The 25,580-nt window shown below is 41.4% G+C and overlaps 3 protein-coding genes across 5 annotated transcripts in view; 2 read left to right on the top strand and 1 right to left on the bottom strand.

Moving 5' to 3' along the window:
- wwp2 (WW domain containing E3 ubiquitin protein ligase 2) overlaps positions 1 to 4,949 on the top strand; it is a 31,907-nt gene extending 26,958 nt beyond the window's left edge. For both annotated transcript variants that reach the window (XM_053506605.1, XM_053506606.1), the window contains exons 17-24: positions 195 to 354; positions 1,770 to 1,903; positions 2,347 to 2,487; positions 2,770 to 2,890; positions 3,016 to 3,120; positions 3,204 to 3,300; positions 3,398 to 3,470; positions 3,946 to 4,949. In XM_053506605.1, coding sequence (XP_053362580.1) covers positions 195 to 354; positions 1,770 to 1,903; positions 2,347 to 2,487; positions 2,770 to 2,890; positions 3,016 to 3,120; positions 3,204 to 3,300; positions 3,398 to 3,470; positions 3,946 to 4,045 — 931 coding nt within the window. In that variant the 3' untranslated portion in view covers positions 4,046 to 4,949. The remainder of the gene's footprint in view (positions 1 to 194; positions 355 to 1,769; positions 1,904 to 2,346; positions 2,488 to 2,769; positions 2,891 to 3,015; positions 3,121 to 3,203; positions 3,301 to 3,397; positions 3,471 to 3,945) is intronic.
- The window catches only part of gabarapl2 (GABA(A) receptor-associated protein like 2), a 238,337-nt gene that overhangs the window by 203,211 nt on the left and 9,546 nt on the right, over positions 1 to 25,580 (bottom strand). The window lies entirely within an intron of this gene.
- On the top strand, positions 7,469 to 25,476 carry adat1 (adenosine deaminase tRNA specific 1). 2 transcript variants are annotated; one of them, XM_053506607.1, is made up of 9 exons: positions 7,469 to 7,838; positions 9,037 to 9,105; positions 12,183 to 12,237; positions 15,312 to 15,442; positions 19,729 to 20,260; positions 20,396 to 20,544; positions 20,638 to 20,737; positions 20,832 to 20,918; positions 25,075 to 25,476. In XM_053506607.1, exons 1-9 carry the CDS (start codon positions 7,544 to 7,546, stop codon positions 25,205 to 25,207), a joined length of 1,551 nt encoding a protein of 516 aa, XP_053362582.1. In that variant the 5' UTR covers positions 7,469 to 7,543; the 3' UTR covers positions 25,208 to 25,476. The 2 variants fall into 2 exon arrangements, with proteins under 2 accessions (XP_053362582.1, XP_053362583.1); XM_053506608.1 differs by lacking the exon at positions 7,469 to 7,838 and adding an exon at positions 8,309 to 8,435.

Here is a 25,580-nt window from a genome sequence, read left to right as displayed (position 1 = left end):
TCATCAACTGTCTGACTACCCCCCCTTCTCTGTCTCTCTCTCTCCGTCTCTGTCTGTCTTGATGTCTGTTCTCATTTTTTTTCTCTCCCTCATCTGCTGGTATTTTCCTTTTCGGACTGGATCTGTCTCTTCCCCTGTCTCTCCTCTGCTCTGTCTGTTTGTTTGTCTGTCTGTCTGTCTGTCTGTCTCCGCAGGGAGTGGTTCTTCCTGCTGTCCCATGAGGTGTTGAACCCGATGTACTGTCTGTTCGAATACGCCGGGAAAAATAACTACTGTCTGCAGATAAACCCCGCCTCCTCCATTAACCCTGACCACCTCACTTACTTCCGCTTCATTGGACGCTTTATCGCCATGGTAAGAACCATTACCCAGAATTCCTACTCTGCCTTCTGACCTGTTCTGTTTCCTTTCCATAGCTCTAAATGGAAAAGTTTAAGGAATGTTTTCCTGCATGTTTTTAGTTAATCTCCGGGGACGAAGGAAATTACAAACAATTTTCCCAATGTGGAAATTACTTTTTTTTAATATTTAAAAAAAGGTTTCAGTACTTTTTAACGCTTTCTGTTTGTATTTTTTTATGGGGTTAGCTCCGCCCCCTAAGATTAGGCCACACCTTTTATACAGTGAAAGTTAATCTTTTCACAAAGCCACAGATATGTTAACGTGTGTGTGTGCGCGCGTATGTATGTGTGTGTGAGAGTTATGGAGTGAATAGCTGCTTTATTCACCGCCCACCTCCTCCCTCCGCCTCCTCCCTCACGCCTCCATTAAGCCCAGTTAAGTCTTGGGGCCCCTCCACCCAACGCACACACACAAAGACAGACACACACACATTTTGCATGAGCTCAGCACCGCACCCAGCCCACACCCGCCAACACACACACTATATTTAGTCTGTAGTTTTGGACACACACACACAATTTAACACACTGCTCTTTTCTCTGCACCCAAAGTTCACGTCAATTCCATTTTATATTCAACCTCTTTAACATTAATCTTCACGTTTCGTTCAGAGATGAGCTGCACACCTAAACACCAGGTTTTCAGTCTCTACCAGAAGGCACTGGGCCAAACGTTCTGATTCTACTGAAGACTTCTGCCGTGAACTAACTGAAGTTTCTTAAAATAAACGACTGGAATCAATAATCACACTGAGGGCTTTTCCTGCTGCACATTGTGAAACAGAAAGGCCATCCAGAGTTACTGTGTGATCAGAAAGCTTACTTCTAGCTGCATGTGGTCCTGGTACCAGAAGTTCTGTTAGTCAGAATTAAGTAGAAGGAAGTTAATTAGAATCCAGCATCTGATGTTCTTCACACACACATTGCTCAACTTTATAAGCTGGCTCAATAAAGCTCATCTGGCTTTGCTGAGACATATAACTGTGTCATCAGCATACCAGTGGAAGCTAATACTGAATTATGATTACCGAATTATGTGATCCAGAGGAAGCATGTAAAGGGAAAATAGCAGCGGACCTAAAACCAAACCCAGTGGAATACCAGAGTATTCGGTTAATTACCGCTTTAACCAGCGCTGTTTCAAAGCAATGTTGAGGGTTAAACATACTGAAAGATTTCATGGTAGTCTGAGATTAGCTCATGAGCTACTTGATCATAAAGCTCTTGGTCATAAAGAGGAGGTTTCATTTCGGAGCTTTAGTTAGACATCAGTCAAGGGTCATTTTACCATCTCTTCTGTTTTCTTCTTCTATTTATGATTGTAGATGTTTATCTCCTTTTTAAAATGTGTGTACTGTGTTTGCACAGGCGCTGTATCATGGGAAGTTTATCGACACTGGTTTCACTTTGCCCTTCTACAAGCGAATGCTAAATAAAAAACCCACGCTGAAGGATCTGGAGTCCATTGACCCCGAGTTCTACAACTCCATCCTCTGGGTCAAGTCAGTGTCCTCATGACATCACCTCCTCTTCACCTTCTGACCTTCACCTTTACTTCCATCCTCACCTCCTGCGTCACCTCCTCATGTCCACTCTAACCTTCTATCCCCCAAATTTATCTTCACTTACCTCGCCAACTACACCTTGCATCTTGTCTATGTTCACATGTTCCTCTTTTCATCTTCATCTCCATTTTTTCACTTCTACAACTCCAGCATTTGCTTCATCCTCACCCTGTTTTAGTAAATACACAAATCTCACCACCTGTGTGTTTTACCAGATATGCTTACAGACTCGCACCATTAGACGCCAACGTGCACCATCACATGTTCACTAGTTTCTAGACATTGTCATTGGCAGGGCAACACAGGTTAAAAGGTCACACTATTTATCAGTGCTGTGTGCGTGCGTGCGTGCGTGTGTGTGTGTGTGTGTTCACGCATAGGGAGAATGATGTGGAGGAATGTGGAGTGGAGCTGTATTTTGCACAGGACATGGAGATTTTGGGGAAGGTCTCCACACACTCACTAAAGGACGATGGTGAGAACCTGCTCGTCACCCAGGACAACAAGGAGGAGTACATCAGGTACTAGCCCCGCCTCCACCTTCACTAACACGCCACTCCGCTAGTCATGGGGCGGGCCAGCCCAGTTAAACAGCGCTTGTTACACTCATGATGACCTGTGTTTATTAGAGGATTAAGATCAAATCAAGACTAATGTTGCGATTAGGTTTAATACGTGATTAGGATTAGCATTGGGTTATAGTTTAGATTAGATTTATTGGATTTATTATGTAGAAGGTGGCGTTAATGTCGAATTTGGAATAATGTTACATTACTGGTGTGTGTGTGTGTGTGTATGTGAAGTTTGCTGACAGACTGGCGGTTCTCACGGGGAGTAGAGGAACAGACCAAAGCGTTTCTAGACGGATTTAACGAAGTTGTTCCACTCGAATGGCTTCGATACTTTGACGAGAAAGAGCTGGAGGTGGGTGGAGCTAACACAAGGCCACGCCCATTTACACACTAAGCTTTAATTGTTTTAAAGCACGCACTCACATGATGTCATAACACAACACAAAAACTAATGTGTGTGTGTGTGTGTGTGTGTAGCTGATGCTGTGTGGGATGCAGGAGATCGATCTGAGCGACTGGCAGAAAAACACCATCTATCGCCACTACACCAAGAACAGCAAACAGATCCACTGGTTCTGGCAGGTAATGACGTGCGGGTGTGTGCGCGTGTGTGTGTGCGTGTATATACCAGCTAGCTAAGGCTAAAGAGGTGTGTGTTGCTGTAGGTGGTGAAGGAGATGGACAATGAGAAAAGGATTCGCCTGCTGCAGTTCGTCACAGGAACCTGCCGGCTGCCCGTGGGAGGATTCGCCGAGCTGATCGGTAACGCGACTATCCGCTAAAAATAAACAAAATGTGCAGATAATTTAATATGGAACCTTCAGAGAACCTAGACCTGGTGCCATCTGCTTTTCCTCAGGGAGTAACGGGCCGCAGAAGTTCTGCATCGACAAAGTGGGAAAGGAAACCTGGCTGCCTAGGAGCCACACCTGGTGAGAGACACGCCCACTCCTCAACGCTGATTTAAATAAATCTTAACCGGGCTTACTTGCAGCAACGCCATAAATTGCCAACAGGCTGCAGGAGGGAGTGCACGCAGGCAGCAGACGACAAACAGACGTGTTATTCTAAACTCAAGTCTTCAGCCAAGTTTTATATTTGGATTATTCTAATAATTAACGTATTAACTCCTGGCCATGTTTGTTTAAACATACAAAATAATTGAGAGTAGGCCTTTAGTGAAAACGTCTGGCCCTGACCTAAAGGACAGTTCTTGCTAAATGTGTGTTGCCCTTCGCACAAACAAAGTTTATATAATGCCTTTCTAAGATGTGAAATTGTTCTGCACAAATTTATTTATAAACAATTTAAATAGTCTAGTCAAACGCGTGGTTCTCTGAGAGGACGTGTGTAAATGCCCTGCTTGTGCTCGGTGGTAAACCTGTGTCTCCTCTCCTCCCTGTGCAGCTTCAACCGTCTGGACCTGCCGCCGTACAAGAACCTGGAACAGCTGCGTGAGAAGCTTCTGTTCGCCATCGAAGAGACCGAGGGCTTCGGTCAGGAGTGAGTGAGGGAGGGAGGGAGTGAGCGAGAGAGAGAGTAAGCGAGTGCACAGAGGAGGGGGACACCAGCGACACTTCTGTCACCCGCTGGCTGAGGACAGGGACGACACCGAAGACAGACTAACTCCAACACACAACATTCACACTGACGTTCATTTACACCCATTACATCATAGCAGTAATGACATTCTGTTTATGTAGCACTTTTTAAAAGACCAAACTTCTGTTCAAATATAAAAAAACTTCAAAAAAAAAATATCTATATATATATTTCAGTGCAAACCATAAATGCTGAGAAAGAAACCGTTACCATGGCAACCAAATCCCTGTTAGTGTAGTAGGCTTTGTCCCTTTAAGCCTCCTCTAGGTGGCGCCACAGCTCCTTCGTTCCCATGCCGGGGGAATCAGCTTCACAACCTGTTAGATAAAATTATTATAAATAAATCTTGTAAACGATCAGTGAATAGCAGAACATCTGGAGGGAGCGCGCCACATCTGCAGCACGGGTTCCAGTATGGTTCCAGTCTGTACATAATTACATCTCACAAACACACACACACAGATATAGACAAGAAGAAGTGTGTAACTATGGCAACCAGCAGTGAATTCAAGTTAGGATGGTGTAAAGGCAAGTGGAGTGAGTTTAATGTGTTTGTGCGGAAGTATGAGTGTGTATGTGTGTGTGTGTGGGTGTGTGTGTTGTAAAAATGAAAATGGATCAAAAGTGATTTTATTCCTCAGTTTTGTATTTGATTTGTGTTGATTTGTGAGACAGTGTGTGATACTGTACAGAGAGTGTGTGTGTGTATGCAGACAAGAGTAGAGTTGACGCAGAGTGTGTGAGTGAATGCGACTGGTGTACAAACATCCATAATTAAACACAGTATGTACAGAAAACCTGTGTGTGTGTGTTTTAGTAAAATACAATGTATGCTGATTATACACAATGCACACACTGATTATAATCACGTATGGTACATAAGTAATACAAATGTTTACTGAGCCCTCATTGTGTGTGTGTGTGTGTGTGTGCGCACTTAAAGGCCTCAAGGGCGTGTGTGTAAACAGTATCTCCCAGCGTGTTTGCGTGAGAGTTTGGGACACGTAGCCTCGGGATGCTCCACTTCCAGATCCCGCTTCCATGCAAGGAACGCTCTACACGGCTCGAAAAAAACAAAAAGTATTGGCACCCCATTAACTAAAAGGGCCGTATGATCTCCTAAAGAGGGAGAGACAGACAGTTCACTGGTAATGGAGACTCCTTATCTGGCTAGCATGTGGCTAACAAAAGATAAACTTTAGATGGATAATAAAGTTATAGCAATGATAAAAATATTTCTTTTGTCAAACCTTTTTACATGATAAAGCCTACGAAAATAAACACATTTAAAATTAAAAGTTTAGAATATGCACAAATATTTGCAATTGACTGGGCCCCAATACAATATTTAAGTGGCACGTCAGGTGACTGGGGCTCATTGTAGTACTTAAGTCCCCTACATACGCACATTCGAGTTACAAACTGTAATGTTTGTGCATGTTCAATCACAGAAGTTTTTTTGGCACGATTCGTAAAAACAGGACAAGATCTTGAAACATGTTGGTTTTATACTGTGTATAGCCATTTGTGTTACTATCGTACCTAGACAATGTTTGTTGGACTTACGAATGAGCTCTCGGAACGGACCTCGTTCATACGTTGAGGACTAACTGTAGTTAAATAACATTTTTTATTCAAGTTCACATGGGACAGCAATCAGGAACCTGGAGGTCGTGTGATTTTTACACACTTCACATACTGTACGTTTGCACAAATAAAATTTCCTTATCAGATACTTTGAAAAAGAAAATTTTAAACCAGTAAATCCCCAAAAGGATTTCTTTTATGTCTTTCAGATCATGTACATTTAACAAAATAAGGCCAAAGCCATCTTTAAACACGTGTCGACGTGCTGTCAAATTCAGGAGGATTTCACGCCACACTGATCCTGACCAGGATACAGAGATTAAAGATGTGTACAAAGATTCATTCCTATTCCTCCCCTTCACAATCCCTTAGTGAACCAACTGCAGTAAAAACTTCCTCCTCCGAAACATCAGTCTGATTTTATACAGAACATCTGCAGACGCATCAAAAGGTTCGAACAGCCTGGTGTTGTCAGGATCCTGAACACCAGGACTCGACAGAAACTCACCCTCTACACACACATAATGAGCACCTGTTTGACGGCTGAAACTTCATCAATATAAAGCGTCTGTGTGTTTCCTCTCCACAGGCGTGAAGGTGGTTTTATTTACTCTGTCTCTTTCACTGGCTGCAGAAGAGAAGCAGACCGTAACACACCCAAGGCCAGTGAATCTGGAAAGGCAGATTTTAATCCGAAGCAGAGATGGGCACTGTATTTACTTGAGTTTATGATAAACATGTCAATCAAACGACAGGGCGGGGCTAAAGATAAAATAAACATTTAAGTTGCTGAAACAAAGCAGTGTGTTGAAAGAATGAGGAGAGGACTTTATAAAAGAAATGCTGAGATGTGGATCCTGAAATACTGAGTGCTTAGTGTGGAGAGAGAGAGAGAGAGTTACAGATTATATTTTTGCCAAAGAAGTTATGGAGGGTAAATCAAATCAAATTCAAAATCAAATTCAAATTTTATTTGTCACGTACACAGTCATACACAGTACGATATGCAGTGAAATGCTTTTTCGACTACCAGTGACCTTAAAATAAAGCTTAAACATAAGAATAAATATGAATAAAGATAATACGGTAAAAAAATAAAGTTAACTGGTAAAATATACTGTACAAATAAAAATAAAGAAATATTGCAGAAAAAATTAAATTAACCAGTAAAATATACTGTGCTAAGTAAAATAAAATTAAATATACTGTACAAATAAGAACAAAATATATATAATATAAAAATATAAAAGAAGAAAATATAAATGTGTCCATATAAGTAATGGAAAAATTACTGAGGTGTGCAAATATGCATAAAGTGACTTTTTAAAGTGTCTTATTATTAAAATGATTTGTGCAGTGGACCATAATGAAAGTATAAAGTATATAGTGCAATAAGTGTGCATCACACTGTAAATAACATTATAAACATATTAAATATTGACGAAATAAATCAGGGGAAATCAATATCAACAACAATAAATAAAAAACTATCTGTATCTAACCAGTAGTGATGTTAAAATCTGACTCCGATCTGTTAACCAGCGGAGCTGCTAGTACGCCCGCGCTCTCTCTCGGCCTGTGCGCGCGGCCGCGGGTGAGATGTGGGACCCGGATGATAAATGTTGACGTTAAATTCTGACTAGTTAGGGTAATGAATAAAACAGTGAAATGTGATTGACATGGTGATAGACGACTCAACAGCGCCCTCTATGTCCTGAATGACTCCGAGTTTGGACCCAAACCGGACGTTAAGTGCCTCCTCATCCGGTGTGCTGCAGCACGCGCTTGAGTTTTTGAATGCTTGAGTGACCGTTAGATGGTTCTGGAATACAGCGCGCGTGAGTCAGGGTCAGATTTATCCGCTTTAAACCGCCTTCAGTCGGCGCGCGCGGAGCTGCCAGGACGTTCCCGCTCTCTCTCTCTTTCTTTCTCCTATACCTCTCAGTCTGTGCGCGCGCCCGCGGGTGCGATGTGGGACCCGGATGAAGTGACCCGGATGTGCTATGAGCGATACGCAGCGCTGCCGCGAAGAGGGAAACCGGAAGTTGGCCGTGAGTGGACGCAGCTCGCGGCCGTGGTTCAGGTCACGCGCTGCCCTGACACACACGCCGGTGGGTGCACGAGACAGCAGCACACACCCGAGCAAATCACACACGCATACATCATAAACAGAAATAAATAACAAATAAACAAGTTCTTTACAGCTTTTTTTTAAAATTATTATTTCTCCCCAGGATTTGTCATGAAGCATTTTATATGAGCAGAGTTATATCGGGTCAAGGGTCAAGGGTTTGATTCCCGCCTAAAGGCAGATCTCTCTTCAGTTAGCAGCATGCTGTTGACCTAACAGTGCAGAATGTTTACCTCAGAGCTGCAGACTGCAGTTCAGATTTAATAAAGGAACCACGTGCTGATGGCGCTGATGCTAATGTGTACAGAATGTACAGTAGAGCTCATTTGATGTGATTTGTCAAAAACTCCCTGATCTCAGGGTTGAGGAGACCCTCACATGGTTCTGAGAGAGAATTGAGAGTTAAGGATGGTTTTATTTGGAGGTGGAGAATTCCAAGTTACACCTGCTCAGTCCGCTCCTCAGTGTGAATAAGTGACTGGTCCGGGGTGTATTCCCACCTCACACCCGGGATAGACGGATAGTAGGGATGGGAATCACCAGGGGCCACTCGATATAATATTACCACGATACCTCGGTACCCAATTGATTTGTTTTGCGATTCTAGAAGAATCGCAATTTTATAAATATCCTGATGTCATCATTTCATCCTGATTAGCATTATAAACATTACATTATCTAATTTCCTGCTTATAGCTACAGTATATTAAATGTTCAAAACGACAGAAATCCCTGCTCTTGCTTCCATTACAGCAGCTATAAACACATCAACACTGTCAGCACTCTTTCTTTATTTTCTCGTTTCAAGTTAACAAGACATAAAATATTTCAATGTATTATGTGATTAAGAAACTGGAAATCAGCGTAAACTCCAGCTGTCCTGAAGATTACCGTTTCTGCTTTACCTTAATGTGCTGACACTGGAGACTCCTTACTCTTCCCAAAACTCTTATCCTCATGAAAACATTTTAATTGTATGGAGTGGAGGATCTACAAAGAAACCTTTTACTATAGAAATAAGGCAGTAACATTGAGTATTCTGGTGTACTCCGGGTGGTGTTGATCACGTTGTGTAATGTTTATATTGTTCGTTCAGGGGGCTTGTTTTTGATTTTAAGATATGGTTGAGGGGTTATGGAATCATGGTATAATGACAACTTTATGGTTTTGCTCATCAGTGTTAAAAGAGGTTGTGGCTTTGGGGACGGGAACCAAGTGCATCGGACGCAGCGCCATGAGCCCTAAAGGTAAACAACAACAACACAAACTTTAAAGACAGCAAAGGCAAAAATATACACAAGTGTGTATGTAAATACACACTGTATATACAGTATATGTGTGTGTGTGTGTGTGTGTGTGTGTATCTTCTTTGTCTTTCGGCTGTTCCCTTTCAGGGGTCGCCACAGCCTATCCTCTGCATCCTTTTCTGTTACACCAACTAACTTCATGTCCTCTCTCATTAAATCCATAAATCTTCTCTTTGGTCTTCCTCTAGACCTCGTGCCTGGCAGTTCCAACCTAAGAATTCTTCTACTGATATATTCACCATCTTTCCTCTGAACATGTCCAAACCACCTCAATCTGGACTCTCTGACTTTATCTCCAAAACATCTAACATGGGTTAAGAATAAGACTTATTCTTAAACCTGTCTTTCCTTGTCTCTCCCAAAGAGAACCTCAACATCTTCAGCTCTGCTACCTCCAGTTTTGTCTCCTGTCTTTTCTTCAGTGCCACTGTCTCTAAGCCGCAGAGCATCGCTGGTTTCACCACTGTCCTGTACACCTTTCCTTTCATTATCGCTGATACTATTTTATCGCACAACACATCTGACACTTTTCTCCAGCCATTCCAACCTGCCTGTACCCACCTCTTTACCTCCTTTCCACACTCTCTTGGGTTCCTCTCATTCACACACATGTACAGTATTCCGTCTTACTACAGCTGACCTTCATTTCTCTGCTTTCCAGAGCGTACCTCTACCTCTCCAAATTTTCCTCCATCTGTTCCCTGCTCTCGCTACAAAGCACAATGTCATCTGCAAACATCATAGTCCATGGAGACTCCTGTCCTAACTCATCTGTCATCCTGTCCGTCACCAGAGCAAACAAAAAGGGGCTTAAAGCCGATCCTTGATGCAGACCCACCTCCACCTTAAACTCTTCGGTCACACCTACAGCACATCTCACCACTGTCTTACAGCTCTCATACATGTCCTGCACCACTCTAACATACTTCTCTGCCACTCCAGACTTCCTCATACAACACCACAGCTCCTCTCTCTGCACCCTGTCGTACACTTTCTCTAAATCTACAAAGACACAATGCACCTCTTTATTACCTTCTCTGTACTTCTTCATCAGCATGCTCAAGGCAAATACTGCATCTGATGTACTCTTTCTAGGAATGCAACCATATTGCTGCTCACAAATGGTTACCTCTGCCCTTAACCTAGCTTCGACTACTCTTTCCCACAGCTTCATTGTATGTCTCATTAGCTTTATGCCTCTGTAGTTGCCACAGCTTTGCACATCTCCGTTGTTCTAAAAAATCGGCACAAATACACTTCTCTTTTCCTCTGGAATCCTCTCACTCTCCAAGATCTGGTTAAACAGACTAGTCAGAAACTCTACTGCCACCTCTCCTAAGCACTTCCATACCTCCACAGGTATGTCATCAGGACCAACTGCCTCCCCACTCTTCATCCTCTTCAACGCCCTTCTCACCTCACTTTTACTAATATTACTACTTCCTGCTTCACAACAGTCACTTCTTCTACTCTTTGTTCTCTTTCATTTCCTCAACTCTTTAAAGTACTCCTTCCACCTTCCCATCACCCTCCTGGTACCTGTCAGTACATTTCCATCTCCATTTTTAACCACTTTAACCTGCTGCACATCCGTCCCATCTCTATCTCTCTCGACAACCTGTACAGATCCACCTCTCCCTCCTTACTATCCAATCTAGCATACAAGTCCTCTTTGTTTGGCTTTTGCCACCTCTACCTTCACCTTACGCTGCATCTCCTGTACTCATGTCTACTAACTTCAGCCTCTCAGTGTCTCACTTCTTCATTGCTAACCTTTTTCTCTGTATACACTTCTGTACTTCCTTGTTCCACCACCAAGTCTCCTTGTCCACTTTGCCCTTTCCTGATGATACACCAAGTACCCTCCTACCTGTCTCGCTGATCACATTGGCTGTAGTTGTCCAGTCAACTGAAAGCACCTTCTGACCACCCATAGCCTGTCTCAACTCCTCCCTGAAAACTAGACCATATTCTTCCTTTTTCAACTTCTACCACTTTGTCCGCTGCTCTGCCTTTGTCCTCTTCACCTTCCTCACCACCAGGGTCATTTTACACACCACCATCCTGTGTTGTCTACACTCTCCCCTACCAATACTTTGCAGTCACTGACCTCTTTCAGATTACGTCAACACAAGATGTAGTCCACCCGAGTGCTTCTGCCTCTAGTCTTATGTCACCCTATGTTCCTGCCTCTTCTGAAAGAGAGTGTTCACTACTGCCATTTCCATCCTCTTTGCAAAGTCCACCTCCATCTGTCCTTCTACATTCCTCTCCTGAAGACCAAACCTGGCCATCACATTTTCATCACCTCTGTTCCCTTCCATGTCCTTTAAAATCTGCACAAATCATCACCCTCTTACCTCTGGGGATGGTCTGTATCACTTCATCTAACTTACCCCAGAATTTCTCCTTCTCTTCTAAATCACATCTTACTTGTGGGGCATAACCACTAACAACATTGAACATCACCCTTCAATTTCCAGCTTCAGACTCATCAACCTGTCTGATACTCTCTTCACCTCTAGAACATTCCTAACAAACTCCTCTTTCAGAATAACTTCTACTCCATTTCTTTTCCTATCCACACCATGGTAAAACAATTTAATCCCTGATCCTAAGCTTCTGGCCTTGCTACCTTTCCACCTGGTCTCCTGGATGCACAGTATACCCACCTTCCTTCTCTGCATCATGTCAACCAACTCTTTTGCCTTCCCTTTCAAAGTCCCAACATTCAAATTCCCTTATATCCCTCCTAAACTCCTTTCCTTACCTTTCCTCTTCTCTCTCTGCTTTTGAACACGCCTTCCTCATCTCCTTTTCGACCAACAGTAGCCCAATCTCCATCGACACCCTGTAGGTCAACAGCACCGGTGGTGGTCGTTGTTAACCCGGGCACAGTACACACACACACATATATAGTGTGTATTTACATTCACACTTGTGAGTCATCAGATTGCACTAATGTGTGTATGTTTACCCTGCTGGTACCTAGTAGTAAGTGTGTGATCTTGATGCAGGTGACGTCCTGAATGACAGCCATGCCGAGGTGATCGCCCGGAGGAGCTGCGTAAGGTGCGTACCTTCACTAGACCTAACCATTTTATGTGTGAGTATTACCCATCATGCATTAAGGCTCCAGACTCGTACCATTCGGACATCTGGGGATGATAAAGGTATGATGAGGGATGAAGTTAAATCTAGGATACTTTTAGGAGGAGAATGTTGAGAGTGTTTACATATAACGGCAGTAAATTATACACTGTAACAGAAGAATGATGGCTTTTCTGTGTATGGATTGGTTGTTCAGTGGTTCTCTGTAGTTTTGAGGCTGTGGTTGGTGACACAGTTGTCTGGAAAGTTTGCAGCAAGTCCTCTGTGGTTCTGGGGCAGTTCCTGGGGGTTCTGGGGCAGGTCTTGGTGTTTCTTTAGCAGTTCTGGAAAACATTGTGCACTCTGTATGTGTGTGTGTGTGTGTGCACGCATAAGAGAGTGATGTGTCACAGTATCTTTGCCTCATCTGTCTAACTGTCAAAACACACCTTTACACACACAATACACATTCAATGGACAAATGATCAGATGAGATGGGTAAAATGACTTATGCATATCACAGACTGGGTGTGGCCTAAACATTAATGCTTGTTTTCATTAGAATCGTTTCTCAAACAGATATCGCACACAAACAGATACAGATCAGGGGTTTGGTGAAGACTGTAAAGATACCGAGTGTTCGTGTGTGTGTGTTGTCAGGGGGCCTGGGGTAGTTCTTGTAGATCTTTGGCAGTGTTGGAAAACCTGCACTGTGTGTGTGTGTGTGTGTGTGTGTGTGTAAGAGAGAGAGAGAAAGTGTTGTGTATCTTTGCATCGTCCGTTTCACAGTAAACACAGACACCTTAACACATAAACACAGGAAGTAAGATGGAAAAAGTAATTATGCAAATCACAGACATGGAACTGTGTGTGTCTTAAACATTGATGTTTTCATTAGAACTATTGCTCAATGTCACACACAAAAGAACACAGACGGGTGGTTGAGTAAAGAGTGCAAAGACACTGTATTGAGTGTGAAGAGACTCTCAATACAGTATTGCAGATTTTAAACAGATAAAACTGAGTGCAAACTAACAGGTCAAAATAAGAAAAAGAGATGAAATGTGCAAATTGTCAGTGTATGTGTGTGTGTAAAGTAACAGTGAGTAATAGGATATGTATACAAGTTGAACTCCACTGCCTCTGTATAGGATCATGTAGTGGGTGGGATGGATTTCTTTGATTGACAGACCACAGCACCATAAAGGGCACTCGCCACAACAGACTGATGAAACATTTCCAAAACAATGTATCCTGCTGCATACATTGAAGGATCTGAGCTCGCTCAGGAAATAAAGTCTGCTCAACCCCTCGTCATACACAGCGTCGGTGTTGGTCCTCCAGTCCAATCTGCTGCTCAAGTGTGAACACCCTCCTCACCCATGATGGTAACAGGTTTAATCCCAGTTCCTAAAGTTTACTACCATCTCCTTGGTTTTCATGATGTTTAGGAGTCGATGGTTTCTGGTGCACCAGCCGCTCCTTAGTTAGTGCTTTGTTTTATTTTTATCTTTGCACTTGGGCTGAAACGATTCCTCAAAAGAAGATCGAGGCAAAATCTTCTGCCTCGAAGCTTCTTTTAATTAACTTTAAAAGCTTACCTTATATTTTTGCGCAAATATTGGTTTGGCGTGACACAGTGAGTTTCTGGATGCAAGCCACCAGTAAACACAGACGAAGAAGAAGCGCTGACGTCACCCACAAAGCGTAAGGAGACGCAAACAGTTAGCTGTGTATTGATTTGATGGAGCGTTCTGTTGCGGCTGTGAAATGGAAAGGGAGCGATACAAATATCAGCGATCCAAGAGAGGAAGAAACCAGCCAGAGAGAACCACAGGAATTGTCAGTAAAGGCTTATGTCATGCCGAGCTGTAGATTTTAAAACTTTTAGTTCTGAAAGTTAAGTTGCACAACTTAACTTTCGTTGTTGTATAATTATTTATTTTAATGTGTATGTTATGCGCTAAAATGCCCCCCTGCCACAGATTGCCCCTCCCATATAATCTCTATCAAATATATTAGGAAACCCAATCAACAATTCATATTAATATTATCAAATATATTATATCATTATTATTATCAAATATATTATTACTATATATATATATATATATATATATTACTATTATAATTAACCCTAGGTGCGTAACAATTTAATACACGAAAATTAAGACACATAATGCTAATTCTCATATAATGTTTATTTTGTGGCACATTTATTTTGCAGGGGTTTGTCATGTAATACAAAAATGTTTACACTAAATAAATATTGTTTATGATGAAAAATTACATGAAACTATTTTTTTTATAAATCAAGTAATATAAAAATTCACATGTGGTATATGGAAAAAATATATAATTTACACATTTTCCCTATACAACATGTCAGTTTTATATTGCTTATTTTATAATCAAATTCGTTTGGTGTAATTTGTAAATCATAAATCTATGAATTTATGCTCGAATATAATATTTGATAGAGATTATGTGGGGGGGAGGGGGGGGCAATCCGTGGTAGGGAGGCATTTTAGTGCATAACAGTGTGCCTTAGTTTTTGTTATCTGTAAAGTCATTTGAAATCCCATTTTTTAGTTTTTGCATCTGAGAAAAGGCTTTAAAGTAAGAATCTATGACACTGTAATGTCATAACTTAATTCATCTCAGTCAATTCTCACTATTCCTTGTATTGTGAATAATGACTGTTTATTTTTGATAAAATGCTGTATCCATTTAAAAAAATAAAAGTTGATTTTTCTAAAAAGAAAACCAATTAATCTTTGTTTTATCCTATAAATTTTACATTGCTGTTTATTTAAGCAAAAGTATATTTTATCCGATTACTCGATTAATCGATTACATTTTTGGTAGAACCCTCGATTACTAAAATATTCTATAGCAACTGCCCTACTTTGCACTCTTTTTGCAACCACCTATCTGTCCATCATCAAGGTGTGTGTGTGTGTGTTTAGTATAACATGGATGAGCAGTAAGACGGATGAGGCATCCTAGATGATCATCATGACACATGCTGTGTGTGTGTGTGTGTGTGTGCGCAGGTACCTGACGGAGCAGCTGGGTGTGGTGATGAGAGGGGGTCACAGCTCCGTCTTTTGTCGCACCGACCAGACAGGGAAGTGGAGGCTTCGTCCTGACGTCTCCTTCCTGTTCTTCTGCAGTCACACGCCATGTAAACACAGATCACACACACACACATACACACACACATTAACATACACACACTTTAACATACACTCATAAGCTGGCACACCTCAAACACACACGTCACATACATACATACACTAAACACACACACACACACATGGCTCACTTACAATATACACACACACACACCGTATACACACATACAGTATCTTAAACGTTTATAACTTCATGTCACACACACACGCAGTGATGCCATCCTTAACACACCTCGCAGTCACATGACACGGCAGCCCGCTTATGGGCATCATGAATAAACACGCATAAGCTTACTGAGCCATACGAAGGCGTGTCCATGTAGGTTCTCGCCCATGATTTCTGTCTGAAAGTGGGAACTGGGAACACTGATGTAATGTAGGTGCCTTTTTATCTATATTGATGTCTAAAGGCTGCAGATACATTTTCAGATACAGTGTAATACGATGCTCTTTAATCTGTGTGCACAGCTGAAGGGAGCAGTTCAGCAGAACAGCCTCAAACCAGCACTCAGTATTCTGAATTCAGGACACAACTAAAATTTTATACTCTTTATGATATTTGGATTGATTTGGGTTTATTTTAGGCATATTGACCTTGTTCGAGTAAAGGCAGGACTTTTGAATAACAGAAAACTGCCTTTATTTTTCTATATACAGTAATCTCCTGATACACTAATTCACTTATCCCAGTGTTTCACTCGTGCTTGGACACCATCAAGGTAGAAACGCCGGCCTCCCAGGAACTCCTTTAACAGCCCAAACATGTGAAAATGGGTTGGAGCGAGGTCCGGACTGTACAAGGGATTGGTGAATGAGTGTGTGTACAGTTCCCACAGACGGAGGCATCTCTTCTGCAAGCTAGTGACAAGTTATCCATTAATTTCTTTAAGGATTCAGTGAACACCGAGCCACCTTGGCCTGGACCGTCATTTACAGACATACAGCCTTCTTTAAAACATTTGTCATAAAGTGTGATTAATAGTACAGCTTTATACTGTGCTCCTCCCAAACGTCAAATTTATACCTGTCTCCAGGTATAAATCATGTGCCTCAGTTTTAAATAGTTTTTTATTAAATCTCCAGCTGAAGCAGGCCATGCAGAAACGTGTAGATTTTTGAGATGTGCTTAATTAAAAAAAAAAAAAAAAACTAATCAGGGTGGATCCTTTCCATGAAGCTTCAGTGATGAAACAGAAAAATGTTCAATTTGTTTGTGATTGTTAGAAAAACAAGCAGAGTTGCCTTTGAATAAATCTTTGAAGTGTGGAGGATTTTTAAAAAATCTATTTTTATGTATTTTTGTTGTATTTATAATGTAAAAAGCCTCTTGGAGTGGTGTTTTATGCATCATATCCACTTATTAGCTCGATTAATTTGAGAATGGGTTGCAATAGAACAATCAGGTCATCATTAAAAAAAATGTAATAGAAATTTTGTCACACACACACACACACAAAACAAGACAAAAAAGAGAATAAAGCACAAATAAATATCAGTAAATCCACACTAAATAAAGTATAGATATGAAATCTACAGGTACAGTACAGGGACGTGTACAGATTAGCGGCCGCAGCGGTTATGGTTAGCTTTATACCGTATTTATTCAAAAAGTGCAAATATGTCTGTGTGGTGTGGCATGTATGCTCAAATAGACAGAATGCCTCACAAAGATACACAAGGATGGAACATTGGCTCATTCTTTAGCTGAAATCCCGTGTTGATCACCAGGATTAATGCCTCCTATATCACTGTCACGTCTTACAGCTGTGGCTAAAGCAAACAACCACACGCTCGTCAGGGTGACGTGTCCGGTACCTCATCCTGTGCGGAACTTTACAGACCTACGGCCGTTTGAAGTGACAGGAGAGGATGTGGAGGTGTACAGGATCTGTGTCCATTTAATAAGATCATCTCCAAACCTGAGAGCCTCTGGCTGTGGAGTTTATGAATCTTCTCATATCATGAGCAGAGTATCTCTCTCGGATAAACTCAGTCTGATTACAACCTTAATCGCCCTTTAGGGTTTTAGCTAATAATTTAAGCTCACGGTCTAAAACAGATGATGTTCTGTGTGAGGAACACTCTACCGAGGATTTAAATGAATAAAAACCTCTATTAAAGATGGAGCGACTGACCAGGATTATAGGAGTGATGGGTTTTATTAACAAGTTAATAATTTGGGGTCTTTTTGAATTAGTTGCTCATAAACTGCCTAAAAAACTATAAAGATTGTTCCTTAATATATTTTGGTTATAGAGCTCTTGTGGTCCTGTGATCCAGAAAGAAACATCCTGCCATGTTTGGGGGATGATGCATCCTACAGGTAACACAGGGGTCAGGGGTAGCTCAATGGTTAAGGTATTGGACTACTGATCAGAAGGTTCCAGGTTTAAACCCCAGCACCACCAGTTGCCCCCCAGTTGCCCCTGTTGGGCCCCTTAGCAAGGCCCTTAACCCTTAAGTGTTCAGATGTAAAACCGTATTTAACACTGCTGAGATGAGGAACGTGAAGCTCTGGCTGGATTTACTGACCACAGGCTGAGAAACTTGAGGTGTTGAGTATTACTGATTATTAAACTCCAGCTGTTTCAACACCTTTGAGAACCTTGAACTGCCAGATCTACCATATAGTAAGTTTGTCAAACCATAAAAAATCACCAGTGATGGCATTATTATCACCAATCCAGTCAGCGGATCTAGATAGTGTAAGTCGAATAAAACAATTTGATTGTGTATTTGATATCTAATAAGTTCATATTAATATACGTAATACGTCTTTTGTTAGATTGTGTGCATGTCACCTGTCGTTGCTCATAAAGTCTAACATGGCCACCCCTCCACTTTTACAGCAAGATGATATAAATTGACATGAGCTATAAATTGAGCTAAAGCTCTCCAAATGAAATGATGAGCACAAAACCCTGCCAGAACTATGTGCAAAAACATCACACTGGGCACGTGCCATGAAACCACTGTGGATGTCGTTATCCTAAGCTACCCTCCATGGATTTCTAGGAAAGGATGCTGGACCAGGGTTATCACTGGAAGGAAAGAACAAGAACCAGTATGTGACGCCGTTTAGAAAGACATCAGCTTCACCACATGACTGTTTCCTACCTGTTGTAGCATGGTGCTGATCCAACACCTTTTCAAGAAGATTCTTGGGCTTTACAGTACCTGGTCAGGGTGGCGGACCTGTGAAAGGGCGACTCGTGAAGATCCAATCTCATTAACCTACTTTTTATAGGGAATCTTAACCCCGCTCGGGAAATCAGGAATTGAAGAATAGCATCATCCACTTGCTGACCTTCACACCTTCAGGCAACCACAAAACACTTCTTGCACTGTCACCATTAGTCTTCTCAATTCCAGCTGACTGTTTGCTTTCTATTTCTATTTGGGCGTTTGGCAGACGCCCTTATCCAGAGCGACTTACATTTTTATTTCATTATACATCTGAGCAGTTGACAGTTAAGGGCCTTGCTCAAGGGCCCAAAAGGGGCAACATGGTGGTTGTAAACCACGGGATCTGATTTAAACCTGGGATTTTCTGAACCGTAGTCCAGTGCCCTAACCAATGAGCTACCCCGACTTCTTCTCCCCAGCTGGTTTAGTAGCTCAGGTTCTCTGGTTCAGGTCATAGTGGTTCATACTTGTAGGTTCTGCAGAGTCCGTCTTTTCATTGCTTCAATTCCATTAAAAACTTTAGATGACTGGCCGATTCCTGTCGACTAGCCGATTGGACTCACTCATAGCTAAGCAGGTCCCACCTTAGCATTAGCCTTTTTTGGTTAAGGTTTAAACTCACTCCACTGTTTTTTTTAAGAAATGTAAGCTTTTTTTGGTATATCGGTAGAAGGATGCTGAGCTTTGAACTGCCAGGCAGGAGATCTAGAGGAAGACCAAAGAGGAGATTTATGGATGCAGTGAGAGAGGACATGAAGTTAGTTGGTGTAAGAGAAGAGGATGCAGAGGATAGGGTTAGATGGAGGCAGATGATTCGCTGTGGCGACCCCTGAAAGGGAACAGCCGAAAGACAAAGAAGAAGTAAGCTTTCTTTGGTAACTGAGCATCATACTTAAACGAATATAAAACTCAAACACTTAACGCCAAGATCAAAGCAGTTATTGACAGTATTATTGTACTGGACTGCAGGAAGGAAAAAGATACCAAGCTCCTACTCTACCGTTTGGGTCAGATAAAACCGTCCAAACCCAATCTGTCAACCACATGATCTTTTTTTTTGTTTTTTTTTTTCTTCCACACCACTGTCCAGGTGGAGACGCCTCCATCATCCCCATGGCAGAGAGTCTGGAGCAGCCCTGCCCACCAGTCCCACGAGCCCATCAGGAGTCAGAGCAGGGAGACAGGAAACGGAGCGCCGAGAATGAGACTGGTGGAGTGAAGAAGCGTATCCGAGTGGACAGACAGCAGGACTTAACAGCAGGAGACAATCCCCGCGGTATAGAGAGCGTAGGAGATGATTTGGGAAACGAGTGCGCAGAGGTGAGCACAGGTGATCGGCTGTGTGACGTGCACCGCACGGGGGCGAAATGCGTTCCCGGGGCACCGAGTGACCCACGGGGTCCAGGGCTGGACTTCCACACGGTGGGCGCTCTGCGAGTGAAACCGGGCCGCGGAGAGCCCACACTCTCACTCTCCTGCAGCGACAAACTGAGCCGCTGGTGCGCGCTTGGCTTCCAGGGGGCGCTGCTGAGCCACTTCTTGCAGGAGGGAGTGTACTTCAGTGCTGTGGTGGTGGGGAAGTGTCCTTACAGCCCACACGCTCTCCATCGGGCCATCAGCAGGTCACGTCACACCTTCCTCGTGTTTGTTACACGTTATTACACACTTGCGTTATATTATACATTATTACACACCATAGTTTTCTTTTAAATAAAATATAGTTCGTGTTTTTCTGTGTAATCTCTTTCTCGCTCCAGATGTGCGAGTGTGACGGGTCTACCAGCTGGATTCTCTCCACACACTCCTGAGCTCCTGCAGTCCGGTGTGGAGTTCACGCACAGCCGCGCACACACACTGCAATCCCATGATGGCTCACAGCAGGGCCGTGTGGTGCCGTGTGGAGCCGGTAAGTGCAGTGTGTTAATCTCTCACACACATACACACAAACTTTACAGCTGTGTCAGAACTGACCTGGTGTGTGTGTATGTGTGTGTTTTAGCCATAAGCTGGTGTAAAGTCTCCTCTCAGCCTCTGGACGTCACTGCGAACGGCTACAAACACGGCGTGACGAAGAAATCCCTGGGAACGCCGCAGGCCCGGTGCGCACCGCATTATACAAAGATATTTCCGTGTTCATTTGCATATTTTCTTATTTAATTATTTGCACGTTATTCTTTTTGTCTTGTGGAACAGATCGCTAATCAGCAAAGTCGAGCTGTTTCACTCCTTTCTAAAGCTGCTGGAGTTAACGGACGAAATCGAGCTTCCTGACTCCCTCAGGTGAGGAGCTTTAAACCCCGCCCCTAATGTATGCATCACTTCCTGTCGGGATAGTAAGAAGCCACGCCCCCCGTTGCGGTCCATTCCAAGTGTACTTCACAAGGTGCTCCCTACTCCCTGCTTTGTTTGTAGGGAATGTCAATGAAGGGAACTTCCCTCGACAAGACTGACACCATTCGGAATGCCCTGATGTTACCTCCCCCATGCGTTACCATGGTAACATCAGCACCTCAGATACCTGTCCCTGCCGCTGTGGAAATTTCACACTACGGACATTAAATATTCAATATTTATTAAAATAAAAACGGATGCCATTATAAACTTTTTAAACATTTATACATTATTAATAATAATAATTGATTAAAGATGTACAGAGATTAATTTTTTTACAGATTACTAGTCTATATAATACTACAGATTTCTTGATGAAATTAAAATCTAAATAATTGTGTCCTATTAATATGATGTCATCCTCGATAATAATAATGATGATAAAAATATAAACCCTTTTTTCAAGCTCCAGCGAGACGCAATGACTTACGGGAAATTTTTCATTCCTATTTCCGAGAAAGTGAACAACTGTTGTTCACTCATTCCCTACACCATTCGCAGTTCCCTTTAAAGTTTGGATTCACACTTAACATGGCTGAACCCCCCGTGTAGTGTACTTCACAGGGTACTGTAGTGTACTTCACAGGGTACTGTAGTGTACTTCACAGGGTACTTCAGGCCGATCGGAACGCACCTCATGTTTTAACTAACGTGGTTAGCATGTACATTTAGCACATGCAGACTCGTCCAAGAGCGCTTAGGGTCGATTCCAGACTTTTTAACTCTTGACTCTTTTACTCCGCCCACATACATGTAGCTCCACCTCTCACTGAGCCACATAGGATCAGGAAGCACAGAAGGGAAAGTTTTAATGATTAAAGTTGATTTAATAAAACAAAGGCCTACAGATCCGTGGCCGCGGGCTAGTTTCATTAAATATTCCACAACATGACTTCCTGATAGCCTCGCCTGGATGACTAAGAATCTTTACACAAATTCCACACAAGATGTTAAAATAATAAAACCTATAATGGTAGGTACAGTATTATGTGGTGACGTGTCCAACAACTAGCATCCTAATTCCTCCCCAGCGGAATTTTCCAGTCTGGTAAAAGCAGTTCAGTTAATTTTTAACCAGCGTTAGTACGCGTCATTGACGGTTTAAGAGTTTGTCGAAATAGTTAAAGGTTGAAGCTAAAAATAATCTGATGATCATTAATGTAATCAGTGGTTTTATAATTTCAGGTTAAAGCTCACGTACATGTCTGTCTGCAGTGGTGTTAATGTTGTCAGCTATTTTCAATTTTAGTTTTAGTCTTAGTCCTGGGTTAAATTTCCCTGTTTTTTTTTTTAATCATATTTAGTCAATCTGATCTTATTTTTGTTTAGTCAAGTTTTAGTCGACTAAAAGTCTGGATATTTTAGTCTAGTTTGAGTCAATGAAAATGTAACATTTTAGCGATAAGATTATTATTAATTAACCCTACAGTCAATCTAGTCTAAACAAAACCAATTTTAAAGGTTTTTCACAAAATAATTATCTTTACATTTAAAATGTATTTTTTCATCTGATGTTTTCAGCTAATTAGATTTATTTTTAATATCACAACAACTGCTGCATGTCCACATTTCTGTAACTACAAAACAATAGGAGCCGCACGGGCAATAGTGTTTTGGAACGAACAGTCATTCGCGTAACTGTTAGCTTAATTTGTTTGGCAAAGGTTTAACTATAAAATTAAATTAAATTAAATACATCAAAACATAATTATATTAACATGTAATAACATAATCACCACAAAGAGGCTGTAAAACTGGGTGATTATTATGGGATGCCTTGATGCATTTCTCCAGGATTGTGGTATTTTTCCCAAAGAAAAAAATCATCAACCAATATTTTTCTTCGTTATTTTTTCATTGATGAAATTAACAAAGATGAACCTCTTTTTTAAACTGTAATTACACAACATTTTGTTTGGTGTGACGATATATGGATTGGATTCCACTGGATTGGTGAAAAAATAAAATAAATATTGTATTAAAGCAAGATTTTGAATCTACTGTCATTCCATCTTATTACAATCAATGTAAGAGATGATATAGAAAAGTTCGTTTACGCCTTGTTTACACTAAGTTGTCCTCCTTTGGTGAGAAATTGAACAAAAAGTAGATCGGATAAAGATGAAGTTTTGTCTTAAAACCACTCCAGCGTGTTGAAATTCACTTATACCACTTCAGCGCTGTTATTTCAGCCAAAGTAAAAATATGAACTAATCCCAGTCAAAATATTCACTTTATCTTTTCTAATTAATATCTATTGGTGCAGGTGTTTGTTTACATTGAGACAGTAGCGCATTAGTAGATTATTTTAAAGTAGATTATTAAATCCCACACTTACAGTTGTGTTCAAAATAATAGCAGTGTGTTGAAAAAAGGGAGTAAAGCTCCATATCCATATAATAACTTTTAATTTAAATCACATAAATGCATTGGACTCCCTGTACATTCTATTCTAAATCACAACATGAAGAAAAATGTGCTTAATGTATTATTAGTTTAATGTAAGTCAAGAAAAACAAATATTAGTCTGTTCAAAATAATAGCAGTGTGGAGTTCAATTAGAGAGGTCAATTATTCTGTGAAAAACAGGCGTCAAACAAGTTCCCCAAGTTATTTAAGGATAAATGCAGAAAAGGTTGTCCTGTGCATTTCTCTCTAAAAATCAGAGTAAAATGGGTCGTCCAGACATCGTTCAGAAGAACAGCGTACTTTGATTTAAAAGTTAATTAGAGATGGAAAAAAACATACAAAGAAGTGCAGAAAAAGATAGGCTGCTCTGCTAAAATGATACCAAATCATTTGTACGCTTTAAAATGGAGACTAAAACCATAAAGCTATCAGCAAGAAGCCCCGCAAAGTCCCATTGTTGGAACAAAGACATGTGCTGAAGAGGTTACAGTTCGCCAAAGAACACACTGACTGGCCTAAAGAGAAATGGCGCAACATTTTGTGGACTGATGAAAGCAAGATTGTCCTTTTTGGGTCTAAAGGCCGCAGACAGTTTGTCAGACCCCCAAACACTGAGTTCAGGCCACAGTACACTGTGAAGACGGTGAAGCATGGAGGGACAAGCATCATGATATGGGGAAGCTTCTCGTACTATGGTGTTGGGTCTATTTATCACATTTCAGGGATCATGGATCAATCTGAGTACAGTACATCAGAATACTTATTCTGATGTACTTACTGGTGTGTTTGGGGTCGTTGTCTTGTTGAAACACCCATTTCAAGGGAATTTCCTCGAGGAAATGCCCTTGAAATGGGTGTTTCAACAAGACAGCGACCCCAAACACACCAGTAAGCGAGCAGCATCTTGGTTCCAGACCAACAGGATTGATGTTATGGAGTGTCCAGCCCGATTCCCAGACCCTAATCCAATAGAAAACTTGTGGGCTGACATTAAAAATGCTGTTTCTGAGACAAAACTAAGAAATGCAGAGGAATTGTGGCGTGTAGTACGATGGTCACAGATGTGAAGCAGTTCTTAGAAAGCAGGTTATACAACTAAATATTAGTTCAGAGACGCACAAGAAAGATTAAACTTCAAGCATTTTTGTTTAAACTGTAACTTCATCACTTTATAAAGATGAATAATGACACTGCTATTATTTTGAACAGACTAATATTTGTTTTTCTTGACTTACATTAAACTAATAATACATTTATCACATTTTTCTTCATGTTGTGATTTAGAATAGAATGTACAGGGAGTCCAATACATTTATGTGATTTAAATTAAAAGTTATTATATGGATATGGAGCTTTACTCCCTTTTTTCACCATCTGCTCTTATTGCACATTGTGTGTGTGTGTGTGTGTGTGTGTGTTGGGTAACAGTGTATTAAGGTATTGGGTAATATAATTTTTCCCATGTGTGTCAACATGAAGGGATTTTTGATTCTTTCACACACACACACACACACACACACACACACACACACAGGAAATTAAAAAGAAGGATGAAAATAACAGAATTAAACCTAAAGACCAATCCCTTTCTGTTTATCTCCAATATGCACCGTGTGTGTGTGTGTGTGTGTTTCAGGGGAAAACATCTGAGCTCGTACTGGGACTATAAAGAAGCGGCGGTTGAATACCAGCAGGCATGGACCGAACTGCGCACTCAAGTGTTCACTCTGTGGCCTAAGAGCCCTCGAAACCTACTGGACTTTACCTGAGACACACACACACACACACACACACACACACACACAAATGTGGTGTCCAATGTTAATTGTCAGTTTAAAAAATTTTAAAGAACCAGTAATGTTGGGACGAGGATGTCATTCAGTTTCCATGACGACAGCTTACCATTAAAATAATGTACACACACACACACACACACACAGGGACTCTATAAAATGTTTTAAACACACAATTAATTAGTAAAATGTTGTGTTTGGACACGCCCATATTGTATGATGTCAGAACTGGAACTGAGAAAATAAAAAAAATGAGAGATTGTTCTCTTCTTTTGGGTGTGTGTGTGTGTTGGTGTGTGGGATCAGATGATAAGGTCAGAGGTCACGGTCTGGGGTTTCAATAAGCAGC

Source organism: Clarias gariepinus, chromosome 10, assembly GCF_024256425.1.
Source record: "Clarias gariepinus isolate MV-2021 ecotype Netherlands chromosome 10, CGAR_prim_01v2, whole genome shotgun sequence".
Lineage (NCBI taxonomy): Eukaryota > Metazoa > Chordata > Actinopteri > Siluriformes > Clariidae > Clarias > Clarias gariepinus.
The sequence above is the reverse complement of the archived record's forward strand: the minus strand, read 5'-3'. Positions and strand labels throughout refer to the sequence as shown.

Bases quoted from the DNA above. Each gene is read 5' to 3' on its own strand.
- adat1 (XM_053506607.1), top strand. From the start codon at position 7,544: ATGGTTCTGGAATACAGCGCGCGTGAGTCAGGGTCAGATTTATCCGCT. The intron at 9,106-12,182 runs GTAAACAACAAC...ATCTTGATGCAG, and splicing joins CAGCGCCATGAGCCCTAAAG to GTGACGTCCTGAATGACAGC. The intron at 12,238-15,311 runs GTGCGTACCTTC...GTGTGTGCGCAG, and splicing joins GCCCGGAGGAGCTGCGTAAG to GTACCTGACGGAGCAGCTGG.